General features: G+C 42.3%; 1 protein-coding gene across 1 annotated transcript in view; it reads right to left on the bottom strand.

The window, feature by feature from the left end:
- OLAH (oleoyl-ACP hydrolase) overlaps positions 1–16,404 on the bottom strand; it is a 37,636-nt gene that overhangs the window by 8,393 nt on the left and 12,839 nt on the right. The window contains exons 2-5 of the mRNA XM_077945853.1: positions 8,165–8,359; positions 5,829–5,959; positions 3,647–3,785; positions 1,013–1,112 (exon numbers count right to left, since the gene is read on the bottom strand). Coding sequence (XP_077801979.1) covers positions 1,013–1,112; positions 3,647–3,785; positions 5,829–5,959; positions 8,165–8,196 — 402 coding nt within the window. The 5' untranslated portion in view covers positions 8,197–8,359. The remainder of the gene's footprint in view (positions 1–1,012; positions 1,113–3,646; positions 3,786–5,828; positions 5,960–8,164; positions 8,360–16,404) is intronic.

Raw genomic sequence — 16,404 nt, 5'->3', positions numbered from 1 at the left:
AGGGAAAAGTCATTAAACCAAGGCTGGGAAGGAGACTGCTTTATCTATAGGCTTCAGGAAAGAACTATGTCGTTTTGAAAGCAGGGAGAAGAAGGCTCGTCAGTAATAACTGCAGCATCATAATGCCACCAAAATGGCTTTGTAGATTTAGAATCCTGGGACAGGCAGGATCTTTCTCCAGATGAAGTGGGGAAGACCAAAGAGGTAGGAGGAAGAGCAGCAGGAGCAACAGCACCGGGTTTAAAAAGCCATGGTAGTTCTAAGAACTTGACATCACTGTCCTCTTTTAAAATTTCAAGGAGTCTTTCCTGGTTCTGATGCAGTCACTTTGCTCAAAGTTGGTTACGTTCCCAGCTGACCCAGAATGAAGGAAAAAGCACTATGGTCAGCATTAGCTCAGAGACGCCAGGAATAGTACCAGTAGGGAACAGTTGAAATGCATTTCCGGGAAACAGAGAGAATGATATTGAAAGAGATTCAAGGGATTTTTCAACAGCAAGTATTAGGTTGGTGCAAAATCAATTGTGGTTTTTGCCATTGAAAGTAATGGCAGGACGGGCGTGGTGGCTCACACCTGTAATCCCAGCACTTTGGGAGGCTGAGGCAGGGGGATCACCTGATGTCAAGAGTTCAAGACCAGCCTGGCCAACATGGTGAAAGCCCGTCTCTACTAAAAATACAAAATTAGCTAGCCGTGGTGGCGCACACCTGTAGTCCCAGCTACTCAGGAGGCTGAGACAGGAGAATTGCTTGAACCCGAGAGGCAGAGGTTGCAGTGAGCCAAGATCGTGCCACTGCACTCTCGCCTGGGCAGCAGAGTGAGACTCCATCTCAAAAGAGAAAAAGAAAGTAGTGGCAAAAACCTCGATTGCTTTTGCACCAACCTAATAGTGTCCCTACCATCATCATTATACTGGACCAGAATTCACCAGATAGGGAAATAATGGCTTCATTTTTATCCCCATTTCCCTGCTCTCCACTGCCCTTCCTAGGATAAAGCGAAATTACTTACATGTATAGGAGTTGCGCTTGACAAAAATAAATGCAGTGGTTCTGGTTTATTGTTTTCTTTTAGGTGTAGTGCAGTCCTAAAAGCAATGTAGGATCCCATACTAAATTCAGGAAAGAAAAACATGACAAGAACTGTTAACCAAAACTCATGATGATCCACAGAAAGCCGATAGGAACAGTATCATAAACACAACAAAGATCATGTAATAGTCAAAAGAAAAGCGTGAGTTGATTAAGAAGTCTATCTTTTCAGTGATTTATATCAGCATAAAAAGTGTTTCAAAGACAGCCTAGATAATTCACTCTTCGAATTAATTTAAATTTCCTTTTCTTCCTTAAAGATGTGTGTCACCAAGCCTTTGATAGCGTATATCCACAGCTCTCAAAATATGGTTTAGGGACCCCTGGAAATTTCTGAGTTCCTAATGGATGGTCCATGAGGTCAAAGCTATTTTCAGGATAAATACTAAAATGTTATTTGCCTTTTTTACTCTAATGCATACACAGTGGAGTTTTTCAGAAGCTATATAACGTGATATAGCAACAGTTTGAATGCAGAGACAGAAATGAGAATCCATCTGCCTTCTATTATGTCAGACATTAAACAGATTTGCAAAAGTATAAAATGATGCCACTCTTCTCACCTTCTCACATGTTTTTGGAAAATATAATCTTTTTCATAAAAATGTATTATTTATATCAATGTAAAGTAGGTTTGTTAATGTTATTTTTAGATAAGTTAATAAATATCTTTAAATTTTCTTAGTTTTTCCCTCCAGTATGATAAATATCGCCGGATATATCATATAAAAACAAAAGCTCTTTGAGTTCCTCAATGCATCTTAAAAGTATAAAGGGGTACTGGGGCTGAAAATGTTTGTGAACTGCTATTGATATTATGTAAATACATTTGGTAGACAAAACTGCCAGAGGTTGCTTATTTGTAAATTGCATATGTATATATTTTATGAAAGACAGGAAACTCAGCATCATGTTCATTGTGCACGGAGTGTAAAGTGCAGGTAATTTGGAAATATATATCAAGAACTTTTACAGACTGGATGTAGTTCCTCATGTCTGTAATCCCAACATTTTGAGAGGCAGAAGTGGGTGGATCACTTGGGCCCAGGAGTTGGAGACCAGCCTGGGCAACATGGCGAAACCCCATCTCTATAAAACATCAATGACAAGAAATTAGCAGGGCGTGGTGGCATGCTCCTGTAGTCCCAACTACTTGGGAGGCTGAGGTGGAAGAATCACTTGAGCCTGGGAGACAGAGGTTGCAGTGAGCCATGATCGCACCACTGCCCTCCAGCCTGGGTGACAGAGCAAGACCCTGTCTTGAAAAGAACTTTAAGAATGTGCATATTATTTAAGGTAAATTCTGAGAATTTATCCTAAAAAAGTGATAGGAGATGTATACTAAATTTTCTATAAGAATGTTCATTGGGCTGGGTGCGGTAGCTCATGCCTGTAATCCCAACACTTTAGCAGGCCAAGGCAAGTGGATCACTTGAGGTCTACAGTTTGAGACCAACCTGGCCAACATGATGAAACCCCAACTCCATTAAAAATATAAAAATTAGCCAGGTATGGTGGTATGTGCCTGTAATCCCAGCTGTTTGAGAGGCTGAGGTGGGAGGATTGCTTGAACCCATGAGGTGTCAGTTGCAATGAGCTGAGATCATGATATTGCACCCCAGCCTGGGTGACAAAGTGAGATTCTGTCTCCAAAAAAAGAAAAGAATGTTCACTGAACTATTGTTTATAACAGAAAAAGACAGAAATACCTCATATCCACAAAAAGAGGTTAATCAAGCAAATCAGGAAGCAATGTATACTTACAGGATGTGAAAGATACTTATAGCAATAATATAAATATATTTAATTTAATATATTTAATGTAATATTACTATAAGATAAATATAGCAATAAATTTCTTTCACATCCTGTGAGTATACATTGTTTTTAAGTGAAAAAGACCAAGTAAATATATAAAACCAGACCCCACTGTGTAAAAATACTAAGCAACCACATCAGAATTTTAAAGCATTCTTATCCGGGTAGGAGGATGATGGGTACTTTTTATTTTTTAATTTCTTCTTGACTATATTTGTAAATCTTATAAGATATAATAGCCAAAATTTATTGAGACCTTACTATATACCAATTTATTTAAGATCATTATTCATTTAAGCCTCACAAGTGGGAACTGTTGTTATTGTACCCTTTAGAAAAAGAAACTAACTCAGAAGCCTAAGAAATTTTTGCAAGCTCATACAACTGAAAAGAGATAGCCAGAAGCCCAGGGTCTCTGACTTAACCTGAAAATTACACAATGTAGCTTAAGAAACATATACTTTGCATAATTTCTTATTTCAAAAATAAATAGAATGTAAGCTGCTGTTAAAGTCTTGGTTTTACAAGTGTTGACTTTATTTGCCTAAAAGGAAAAAAAACAGGTATACTTACCATACAAACTGGTGAATTGTAAAAGTTGTTATGGTCATAATTACCCAACATGCTGTCTAACCAATAAAAAGGTATGCATCTTACAAAACACAAAGAACAACATTAACCACAAACTTAAGATAGAAGGAACTCCCCTGAAATTTTTAAAATGGATATCAAATACCTGTGGCCAAAAAATGCAAATGGTTTCTCCTGGATGACTGGCTGCAGAGCATGAACAACTTCATCAACTAACTGGGAGATGTCATTTGCAAAAGGTTCTTCAATTCGGCTTTCTCTTCCAGGAAGCCTTAAGGAATGCACTGGAGATGGAGAATCACAAGTGAACACTCACAGACAGTCAATGAGATATTGTGATATTATAAAAGGGCTCATATTTACGTGATGGAAAAAATTTCAAGGAAACGAATGATAACATTTAAGTGCAGCAAGGTAAAAGTTTTACAATGTGCTGATAATAAAAGCAAGAGCATAAAATATAGCAGACTAAGTATCTGCTCACAATAAGATAAAGGGAACACCTAGAAGAAAAAGAAAAAAAAAAGGAACTGAAAATTCCACTGATGATCATGTGCTGATGAAATGCTTACCCCAACAGCCATTACCTATATCAGGAAAATAAAACATCAGGTTTCAGGGGTGACCTAGAGGGTCAGGAGATAAGGCAGTGGAAAGCATTAAATTTGAGAGTTAGAACTGAGTCCTTTACAAAAAGCCAAGAAATCCTAAATTCTAGAACCTCTGTGAAAAAGGTAGACTACAAATAAAGTATTTATTTTCCAAATGGCAAAGGAGAAAAGAAGAACTTTCTGATTTTGCCTTGGCTCTGGATGGAGGAAAAAATCTGCCCTTACATTTTTTTAATCAAAGCCTTGTATTTATGCAAATTTCAAGTTTATTTATGTTACTTTGGTAGACTGGAGTGCAAGTAACATAAATAAACTTCAAATTTATAGAAAGTGAAGCTGCAAAAATAACTGGAAGTGATCCTGGGCTAGTAGCACTTCAGGATGCCTAACAGAAACAATGACAAGTCATCTCCTAATGAATACACAACATAAGCATCTCCAGAATCGAACATCAAGCTGATTCCAAATAACTTATTCGCTTGCTGCTAGAAGAAAATCAAACACACTGTAAAGGAATACAACAAAATCCAGGACCCAACAAAGCAAAACTGACAATGTCTAACATATAATCAAAACTCACCAGACATGCCAAAAAGCTGGAAGATATGACCCATAACAGGTCCAGGGGGAGCATCAAACATAAGAAACAGACAAGAAATAACAAACGATGGAGTCAGCAGACAAGAACCTTAAACAGTTATTAAATACAAATGTGCTCAATAATGTAAATGAAAATATGAACATGATAAGAACAGAAACTAAAGATTTTTCAAAGAGCCAAATGGAACTTGTAGAAATGTAAAATATATGAAAAATGTTTTAAAAACACCAGACAGGATTAACAGCAGACTACACACCAAGAAGAAAAGATCAGTGAACTTAAACATAGAAAAAGAAACTATCCACAATTAAGCATGTTGGCCGGGCATAGTGGCTCACACCTGTAATCCCAGCACTTTGGGAGGCCGAGGTGGGCAGATCACTTGAAGTCAGGAGTTCAAGACCAGTCTGGCCAACATGGTGAAACCCCGTCTCTACTAAAAATGCAAAAATTAGAGGGGTGTGGTGACACATGCCTGTAAGTGCAGCTACTTAGGAGGCTGAGGCACGAGCATTGCTTGAACCTGAGAGTTGGAGGTTGCAGTGAGCCAAGACTGCGCCATTGCACTGCAGCCTGGATGACAGCAAGACTCTGACTCAAAAACAATAGATAAATAAATAATAATAATTATTATAGAGACAGGGTCTCACTGTGTTGCTCAGACTGGTCTTGAACTCCTGGCCTCAAGCAATCCTCCTGCCTCAGCCTCCCAAAGTGCTGCTATTACAGGCATGAGCCACTGCACCTAGATTTATAGCAGTCTTTTAGATTGTACTCAAAAGCAAAACAGAAAAAGGGAAAATAGAACATATCATGGGACAAATTGGAAACAATTGCAAGATGGTAGATTCAGTTCAACCATATCAGTAATTATACCAAAGACAAATGCGGTATTAGAATATCATCTCCTAAAAGGTCCTTCTAGCGCTAACGATAAGAACAAAGTAAAGGCAACTTACTTTAGAAATATAAAAGTTATTCTATGGAAGCGTAATCTTGAAAGTTTATTATTAATTACCTACCAGGAAGGAAAGTCTTGACCAAACTTCAAATTCTAATACATTTATGACATCTGCCGTTATAAATTGTTTAAATGATGTTAAAAATGAACATACCTTCCAGCGAATCATGAGTATCTTGGCCCCATTTGGCAAAATGAACGGAGCCACCTCCTGCCCAGGGAAAGCAAATCAGCTTAAAAGTTGCCTCAGGGTTTTTGTATAAGCAGTTGAAAACGTTTTCATTCCTAGAGAGAAAATTCAAATATATGTAACATTATGTATATCAATTAAGTTCCCCATACTGAATTACCTGTGTTTTAATGAAAATCTTTATTAATTATAAAAAAAATGTTCAAATATAAAGCGATTGCAAATTTTTCCAATAAGAAAGGGCAAAAAAGGTTTCAACAGTCTGTGCTGAAAATTTGAATGCATAGACTTTTAGGACTGGGCATGGTAGCTCATGCCTGTAATCCCAGCAATTTGGGAGGCCAAGGCAGGAAGATCACTTGCAACTAAGAGTTTGAAGCTAGTCTGAACAACATAGTGAGACCTCATATCTACAAAAAATTTAAAAGTTAGGTTGGCATAGTGGTATGCATCTATGATCCCAGCTACGTGGGAGGCAGAGGCAGGAGGATCTCTGGAGCCTAGGAGTTTGATGGTGCAGAGAGCTATGACTGCACCACTGAATTCCAGCCTCAGTGACAGAGTGACATCTTGCCTCTAATTTTTTTTTTAAAGACATAGTCTCACTTTGTTTCCCGAGTAGCTGGGATTACAGGCAAGTGCCACCACACCCAGCTAATTTTTTTATGTTTTAGTAGGGACGGAGTTCCTCCCTGTTGGTCAGGCTGGTCTCCACCTCCCGACCTCAGGTGATCTGCCCACTTTGGCTTCTGAAAGTGCTGGGATTACAAACATGAGCCACCACGCCCAGCACTTGTCTCTAATTTCTAAATTAAATAAACTTTTAGGGATGTAGGTGAAATTGTCACATACCTATATATAACATTCAGTAAGTGCATTTTATATGCACACTTAAAGTGACATAAATGTTAATTTAGAAATTGCCTTTTTCACAATTTGGAGAATAGTTTTATCCAAACCGTTCATGGGCACCTTCAATCTTGGTGTCTTCATGATCTCCAGAGCCACTTTCAAGTTATATGTCAGTTTTATAGAGCATGTAATTTTGACTTCCTGCTGAATGTTTGATAAACAGTGCTTTTTATATTTACTTATAGGCTGGGCTCAGTGGCTCATGCCTGTAAGCCTGGCACTTTGGGAAACCAAGGGAGGCAGATCACTAGAGGTCAGGAGTTCGAGACCAGCCTGGCCAACATGGCAAAACCCTGTCTCTATAATAATACAAAAATTAGCTGGGTGTGGTGGCGAGCAGCTGTAATCCCAGCTACTCGGGAGGCTGAGGCAGGAGAATTACTTGAACCCAGGAGGCGGGGATTGCAGACTGCTGAGGTCGCACCACTGCTCTCCAGCCTGGGTGACAGACTGAAACTCCGTCTCAAAACAAACAAACCAATCTAGTAATAATGTCACTGGAATTTTATTCCAAGATCCAGGTACTCAATCAGGTGATATTAGGAAAAGTTCTTTTTGAAAAAGTCAGCCTATCTGTACACATTTGTGCTCGCCACAATTTCAATGATTTCTATAAAGTTTCCAAATTGACCATTAAATTCCTTACAAAGATATATAATATTCCCAAATTTGAGGTTCTAAACCCTAATATAATGATGAAATCTGTTATACCCCTCTCTTGTTTTTTCAGTTGATCTCTACAAACATCAGAAACTAACACCAACTGATACCTTTTCAGGTTAACTTGTGTTCTGTAACGGGTACTTTGTTCTTCATAACAAAATAATTGAGAACACCCATAAAATGAGAGATTTTAGATGAACCTAGGCACAAATGAAAACTTTTTTTGCAGTGGGTAGATAATTTCTGGAGAAAAACTCCCTGCTTTTTACTTGGGCACTTATGTTCATCATTACTAGTTTAAAGATGAAAGCAAAAAAGACTAATTTTTTTTTTTTTTGAGATGGAGTCTCGCTGTTAAGCAGGCTGGAGTGCAGTGGTGCGACCTCATGTCACTGCAACCTCCACCTCCCGGGTTCCAATAATTCTCCTGCCTCAGCCTCCTGAGTGGCTGGGATTACCACCATCCTGAGTGTGCGCCACCACACCTGGCGAATTTTTGATATTTTTAGTAGAGATGGCGTTTTGCCACATTGGCCAGGCTGGTCTTGAACTCCTGACCTCAGGTGTTTCACCTGCCTCAGGCTCCCGAAGTGCTGGGATTACAGGCGTGACCCACTGCACCTGACCGAGAAGCCTCTTTCAAACTCAAAAGGGAGCCGCACAAAGGCAGGGTATCAGAGCCCCTGGGATGGAGGAAGAGCCTGGTGGCGCAAGGAGTGACCTACCTGGTTCTCTTAGCTTGGTCTCCTCTGTCCATGCTGTGAGGTGAGGGGGCAAGATTGCTGGTCTCTGCGGTGTGTTGAATGCCCAACAGCACTCAGTTCCTCTTGAGAGGCAGAACCTCCGCTCAGCCTTATGCACACAGAAAAGTGAGTAGATTTCTGTTTAAAGGCTCTGACTCTTATTGACTGCTCCAACTTCTGTTAAAAATGAGGAAGGTTAGAGGCAAAGGAAGGAGAAGACAGGGAAGAGAATAAAGTGATAGTGGTGATGACAAAGGAGAAGAAGAAATGGGTTAGAAGCAACACAATTGATGTTATTCAGATAAGGAGTCACCACCCCCACCCAACCCCATTCATATCCAATTAGCAGGAAGCGCTTCCATTATCAGGACTGCCAACGTATATACAGAAAGACAAAGATGCAACATTTCCAGACTCTAGCCATGAAACAAGCCTGCTCCTAAAAGAGCAGAAAATATTCCATACATACTAGAAAATTAGGGTAAGGGTGAGGGATGTTTGTTTTGACAACAGAGATATCCTAGCTTTCTAGGTGTTTATAAAGGTGTACTCTTTTAAATCTCAAGAAAGAGGCTGGGCATGGTGGCTCATCCCAGTACTCGAGGTCAAGAGTTCGAGACCAGCCTGGCCAATGTGGTGAAACCCCCATCTCTACTAAAAATACAAAAATTAGCTGGACATGTGTCACATGACTGTAATCCCAGCTAGTCGGGAGGCCGAGGCTGGGAAATGGCTTGAACCTGGGTGATGAAGGTTGCAGTGAGCTGAGATCGTGCCACTGCACTCCAGCCTGGGCGACAGAGTGAGATTCCATCTCAAAAAATAAAATAAATCTCAAGAAAGAGGAATTCTAAAAAAAAGGCTTCACTGCTGTGCCAAACTTCCCATTTTGCAAGCTTCAAATATTCAGAAAAGGGAAGAAAAATACTGAAAGATCTGGTATTTATTTATTTATTTATTTATTTATTTATTTATTTTTGAGACAGAGTCTCACTCTGTCACCCAGGTTGGAGTGCAGTGGCTCTATCTTGGCTCACCTCCCAGGTTCCACCTCCAAGGTTCAAGTGATTCTCCTGTCTCAGCCTCCCAAGTAGCTGGGATAGGTGCCTGCCACCACGCCCAGATAACTTGTATTTTTAGTAGAGACAGGGTTTCGCCATGTTGCCCAGGCTAGTCTCAAACTCCTGACCTCAAGTGATCCACCCATGTTGGCCTCCCAAAGTGCTGGGATTACAGGAGTGAGCCACCACGCCCGGCCAGATCTGTCATTTATTTATTTGAGACTATTGCCCAGGATGGAGTGTGGTGGTGCTCCGTTGGCTCACTGCAACCTCCACCTCTCAGGTTCAGGCGATTCCTGTGCCTTAGCTGGGATTACAGGCGCCCGCCACCATGCCTGGCTAATTTTTGTATTTTTATTAGAGACTTGGGTTTCACCATGTTGGCCAGGCTGGTCTCGAACTCCTGACCTCAAGTGCAGATCTGTCATTTATAAAGGTCTTTATCTTCTTACTTCCTAGGAGCTCCTTGGATCCCAAGTATTCATTTTAAGGCCACAGTTAACTTGACAGGCTCAGTTATGACTTTCAACACAGTTCCAGAGAGCCCAGGTGAATCCCTCAGCCTCCAGTTTTTATCACGTAGTGGAGGGCATTTTTAGGAACAGAAAGATGTTCCTAAATAGAGGAAGAAAGTTTATGGAGGGTGGGGAGCCCATCTGTTTGTTTCTTAGAGCCTTTTCTTAGTAATTCTGGGCCAGAGCCATCATCACCTCTCAGAAAAAAATCACCTGAATGACTCATGAGGATTTCACTGAATTTACGTGGAAATAGTTCCTTCTTGGTAATCATATGAAAGGCAGAAAAAGACAGCAAGTTCTTCCAAGGAAAAGAGGCAGTCAGAGCTGGGATTCAAATTTTTTGGTGTTGAGAATTAAAAGTTGTTACGAAGCATTACAAAGTTTTCATAAAAGTAGATTGAATTCCTGCAACTCTTTCTAATTGAAGTATATTAAAACCTTGTTTTGTATCATTTTTTTTTTTTTTTGATTTGGCATGGTCTGTGACCAACTAATACCTGGCAGGATTAACCATTTAACCACTGTCCAAGTTGACTCAAGAAATGTTTTCCAAGTTGAGTAAAATGTCCTGGGTTTTGTTTTCAACACTGGAGGGATCCTCCGGTAAAAATAACAGCGACTCTCTCCTCAAGGTTAAATCTCTAGATGCTTTCATTTCATTGAAGTACCAGATGAGAGAAGAGGGAGAGTGGGACAGAGACAATACTCCAGAGATAATGGCTTAGATTTTTGTGGAACTGATGCATAAAACTATTCCAAAGATAAAACATGCCCAGCAAATGTCCAGCAGACTAGATTACCAAAAAAGCAATCTTTATAGAGATGTATTACAATGAAACAGCAAAACAAAGAAACACAGAAGAAAATTATTAAAAGGAGCCAGGAGGTGAGAAGAAGTGGGCATGGACTCATAGCAATGCAAAAACATGGAAGACAATAGAATGATATCTTCAAGTACTAAGAGACAAGAACTGCCAAATTCGAATTCTATACCCAGTAGAAACAGCTTTTAGGAAACAGCACAACGTGAAGACATTTTCAGACAAGTAAAAACTCAGTTTGTCGCCAGGAGACACTTTTTAAAGAAACGTTAAAGGATATACTTTGAGCAGAAAGTAAATGATCCCAGATGGAACATAGGAGATGCAAGGAGGAATGAAAAAGACAGTGATAAATATGTGAGCTATTGTAAATGAACACTGATTATATAAAATGGTAATTGTAATGTCTGGTGGACCTTAAAATATATACGAAATTAGGGACAGATGCAGTGGCTCTTGCCTCTAATCCCAGCACTTTGGGAGGTGAAGGCGGGCGGATCACGAGGTCAGGAGTTTGAGACCAGCCTGGTCAACAAGGTGAAACCGCATCTCTCCTAAAATTAAAAAGTTAGCTGGGTGTGGTTGCGGGCGCCTGTGATCCCAGCTATTTGGGAGGCTGAGGAAGGAGAATTGTTTCAACCCGGGAGGCGGAGGTTGCAGTGAGCTGAGACTGCGCCATTGTACTCCAGCCTGGGCGACAGAGCAAAACTCTATCTCAAAAAAAAAAAAGAAAGAAAGAAAGAAAGAAAAAAATTAAAAAAAAAATATATATATATATATAATTAAAACACAAGGCAAAAATAATGTCAAAGTCAGGAACCGGCAAAGAAAGGTCCTTATATTATCTGTGAGGTTTTACTCAGTTTAGACTGTATAAATATGCATGCCTTAATTTCTCAGGCTAGCCCTTAGAAGAACAAAAACAGACTGTAAATCATCGAAACTGGAAGAGGCAAATGTTTATTTAATCAACAAGAGAACTGAGAAAAGGAAAGGTAAAGAAACATAGAACAGGTAAAGCAAATAAAAAGTAGAATACAAGATGACAGATTAAACCCCAATACACAAACAGACTAAATTCTCTAGATATAAAGCAATATTCACAGATTAGCTTAAAAGATAATCTAATTATAAGCTGTGTACATGAGACATATCTGAGAAGGTATTACTCTTATGATTTTTAGATAATTGAAAATATAAAATACTCACTTGCCAGGTTTTGAGATGAACTCTGAGCAAACAGTCTGAAAGATGACTTTCTTTGGATAGCCACAGAAAGAGAGGACACAGGAAATGAGGTAATCTCAGAACATTATGAAAGAACAACAAAAAGAACAAAGCAGGAAGAACAACGTGGGCTATGGCCCAGAAGAGACACAATGGACCATCTATTAGGAAAACAAAAGAAGTTAACTAAACTGGAAGGCAAGGCCAGTGCGGTGGCTCATGCCTGTAATCCCAGCACTTTGGGAGGCCTAGATGGGCGGATCACCTGAGGTCAGTGGTTCGAGAGCAGCCTGGCCAACATGGAGAAACCCTGTCTCTGCTAAAAATACAAAGTTAGCTGGATGTGGTGGCGCATGCCTATAACCTCAGCTACTCGGGAGGCTCAGGCAGGAGAATCCCTTGAACCCAAAAGGCAGAGGTTGCAGTGAACTGAGATCGCACCATTGCACTCCAGCCTGAGCAACAAGAGCAAGACTCTGTCTCAGAAAAAATAAAAAAGAAAAAGAAAAAATAACTGGAAGGCAGAACGGGGGAGAGCAAGTGGTAAAAGAAGAAATGAGAAAGTAGTTAGGAGGCAGGTTATCAATGACTTTATAAGCAAAAACTTTTGAGGAGTTTGGACTTGATCTTAAGAGGAAGAGGATCTGGTGGGGCACGGTGGCTCATGCCGGTAATCCCAGCACTTTGGGAGGCTAAGGCGGGCGGATCACCTGAGGTCTAGAGTTCAAGACCAGCCAGCCAACATAGTGAAACCTCATCTCTACTAAAAACTACAAAAAATTAGCTGGGCATGGTGGTAGTCACCTGCTACTGGGGAGGCTGGGGCAGGAGAATCACTTGAACCCAGGAGGCGGAGGTTGCAGTGAGCCGAGACTGCGCCACTGCACTCCAGGGCGACAAGAGTGAAATTCTGTTTAAAAAAAAAAAGAAAAGAAGAAGAGAATCCACTGGAAGGTGGAAAAATGTGAATTGACTTTCAGAATGAGTGACTGGACAGTAAAAACAAGAGGCTGTTTTAGAGATCTAGACGATTAAGAGTGATACCTGGTCTTATGATATTAGCAAACACATAACACTAGGGGCCAAACACCCTTCTAAGCTTTCAATACCTATTAAGACTTTTCATGTTTACAATCATGTAGGCATTATTCACAAGAATAATTAAGGTATTATGTCCCCCATTTTGAAGATTAAAAAAAGCTAAGGCACAGAGAGGTTAAGTAACTGACTGAAAGACACGTGGCTAGGGAACAGACCAGAGGGCAAACCCAAGTAGTCTGGTTCCAGAAACTATGCTGTTCACCCCTAATGCATTCTGCCTTTGTGCTAAAGTGGAGGAGCTGAGGATGAAAAGGTGTCTTGGGTTCCTCAGCTATTTTGACCATGAAACCAGTAGGAATTGATCATTTCTTAGATATGGAGACCATGGGAGAGGGAGGAAGGAAGTGTGATGTCCAGCTATTTTATAGCACAACAGAGTGACTGTAGTCAATAATAACTTAAGTGTACATTCTAAAATAACTAGAAGAGTATAACTGGATTGTCTGTAACACAAAGGATAAATGTTTGAGAGGATGGATACCCCATTCTCCATGACATTATTTTACATTGCATGCCTGTATTAGAACATCTCATGGGCTGGACGCGGTGGCTCACGCCTGTCATCCCAGTGTGTCCGGAATTGGTGGGTTCTTGGTCTCGGTGACTTCAAGAATGAAGCCGCAGACCCTTGCGGTGAGTGTTACCGTTCTTAAAGATGGTGTGTCCGGAGTTTGTTCCTTCAGATGTTCAGATGTGTCTGCAGTTGCTTCCTTCTGGTGGGTTCGTGGTCTTCGCTGACTTCAGAAGTGAAGCTGCAGATCTTCGCAGTGAGTGTTACAGCTCTTAAAGGTGGCATGTCTGGAGCTGTTCGTTCTTCCTGTTGGTTTTGTGGTCTTGTTGGCTTCAGGAGTGAAGCTGCAGCTCTTTGCAGTGAGTGTTACAGCTCATGAAGGTGGCGTACACCCAAAGAGTGAGCAACACCAAGATTTATTGTAAAGAGCAAAAGAACGAAGCTTCCACAGTGTGGAAGGCGACCCGAGTGGGTTGCCACTGCTGACTCAGGCAGCCTGCTTTTGTGTCCCGTGCCACATGCCCACACTCCTCAGCCCTTGGGCAGTCGATGAGACTGGGTGCCACGGAGCAGGGGGCGTGCCCGTCTGGGAGGCTCAGGCTGTGTGGGAGTCCATGGGGGGCAGGGCTCAGGCATGGAGAGCTGCAGGTCCGGAGCCCTGCCCTGCAGGGAGGCACCTGAGGCCCTGTGAGAATTCAAGCATGGTGCGGGTGGGCCAGCAATGCTAGGGGACCTGGCGCACCCTTCTCAGCTGCTGGCCTGGTGCTGAGCCCCTCACTGCCTGGGGCCTGTGGTGCTGGCTTGGCCGCTCTGAGTTCAGGGCTGGCTGAGTCTGTGCTCACCCAGAACTCACGCTGGCCCATGAGTGCTATGCGTAGCCCCAGTTCCTACCCACATCTCTCCCTCCACGCCACACCACAAGCAGAGGGAGCTGGCTCTGGCCTCGGCCAGCCCAGAGAGGGGCTCCCACAGTGCAGTGGCGGGCTGAAGGGCTCCTCAAGTGCCACCAGAGTGGGTGCTGAGACCGAGGAGGCACTGAGAGTGAGGGCTGATTACCTCTCAATCCCCCCTCTAAACAGGACACCCTAACTGCTGTTGGGAATTTGACCAATGACCGCTCTAGCTACTTCCTTTTGGATAGGGTTGAAGAAATACCTGGTTACAGGCTGTCCCAGGATTCCTCGCGTGGTAAGAGATCTTGAGGACAGTCGTCCAGGACAGGAGATTATCACTGAGAAGGCCATGCCAGTGTCCAGGAGGAAGTCAATTTCCTGGCCCTCAATGGCTGATCGGAGTAGTTGTGCTCACCGATGCAGCAACAGAAACACTAGTTTTCCTCTTATACCACAAAGAGGACTGAGGAAGGTCGGATGTAGTGGCCCTTACTGACGCATTCTTGACACCCTCCATAGCTGCTGGCCCAGGTGCTAAGCTCCTCACTGCCAGCTGGCTACTGCCAGTGCAGGGCCTGCTGAGCCCACACCCACCTAAAACTCCTGCTGGACCGCAAGGGCCACGTGCAACCCTGGTTCCTGCCCATGCCTCCCCTCCACACTTCACTGCAAGCAGAGGGAGCCGGCTGGCCTCGGCCAGCCCAGAGAGGGGCTACTGCAGTGCAGTGGTGGGCTGAAGGGCTCCTCAAGCACGGCCAGAGTGGACACCAAGGCCAAGGAGTCACCAAGAGCGAATGAAGGCTGCTACCACATTGTCACTTCTCACTAGTTTCATAAAGTCTTGTGTCCTATGGAGGCTGATCTAGTTCAGGCATTGCTGAAAGTAGTAGAGGTCTCAAATTTGTCAATACTTTGGTGATCTTCATAGAATAAAAACTCAATCATTTTGATTTATAGAAATCAGCCAGATAACCTGATGAGTCCTACTGCAATTTATCCTTAATGTGCTAGCCAGGAACCTCAACCATAGGCACTCATGATGTATGATTGGGGCAATAAGATGTTGCTGAAGATGAATTGCCCAGCCACTCTTTGACAGAAGCTTCCCCACAGGCATGCCTGAAAATGTTTTTGTTGTGTGGGGCCAGGCGCGGTGGCTCATGCCTGTAATCCCAGCACTTTGGGAGGCTGACGTGGGCAGATCACAAGGTCAGGAAATCGAGACCATCCTGGCTAACATGGTGAAACCCCGTCTCTACTAAAAGCACCGAAAATTAGCTGGACATGGTGGCGGGTGCCTGTAGTCCCAGCTACTCAGCAGGCTGAGGCAGGAGAATGGCGTGAACCCAGGAGGCAGAGCTTGCAGTGAGCCGATATCACGTCACTGCACTCCAGCCTGGGCGACAGAGCAAGACTAAGTCTCAAAAAAAAAAAAAAAAAATGTTTTTGTGTGTTCTAAGTACTTACCTGGGATCTAGGCCCACGGGTGGCAGCCAGGGGATGGCTGGATTTGGGCTCATCATTCTACAGAAAGCAGGAATCTAGGGCAATAGTTTTCAATCTCGATTGTTGTTTTTTTAACCATTTAAAATTACCTGGGGGAGATTTTGCTTTTGCTTTTTAAAAATAAAAACCAATGCCTGTGTCCCACCCACAGATATTATAGTTTAACTGTAACGGGATGGAGCCTAGACATTTGTATTTTTTAAAAAGTTCCTTGTTAGAGTCCAGTGTGCAACCAGGTTTGAGAACCACTGATCTTTGGGTAATATGTGGTTAAAGAGCAATTGTTGGCTTCTCGACATTGTCACCATGTACAGTTTAAGGGCAGAAAACTCACGGGTTTCTGACCCTGGAGCAAAAGAAATTCTTCAGGAATGTTCATTCATTCCTGGTTTTGGACCAAAGCTTGACACTCTGGCCCTGTTGCTACCTCGATCTGCAGTCTGAAACTGGCAACTGTGTGCGCCATTGGGCGTAAGAAAACCCATGACTGAAGCTGGGCACCAGCATCTGGTATGGAGCAGGACAGGGCTGTTTTCTTGGTAGGGAGGCTGTTGCCATTATGGACCACAACCTGTGGGCAGAGT

Source organism: Macaca mulatta, chromosome 9 (assembly GCF_049350105.2).
Source record: "Macaca mulatta isolate MMU2019108-1 chromosome 9, T2T-MMU8v2.0, whole genome shotgun sequence".
NCBI classification, from domain to species: Eukaryota; Metazoa; Chordata; class Mammalia; order Primates; family Cercopithecidae; genus Macaca; species Macaca mulatta.
This window is presented reverse-complemented; position numbering and strand designations above follow the sequence as displayed.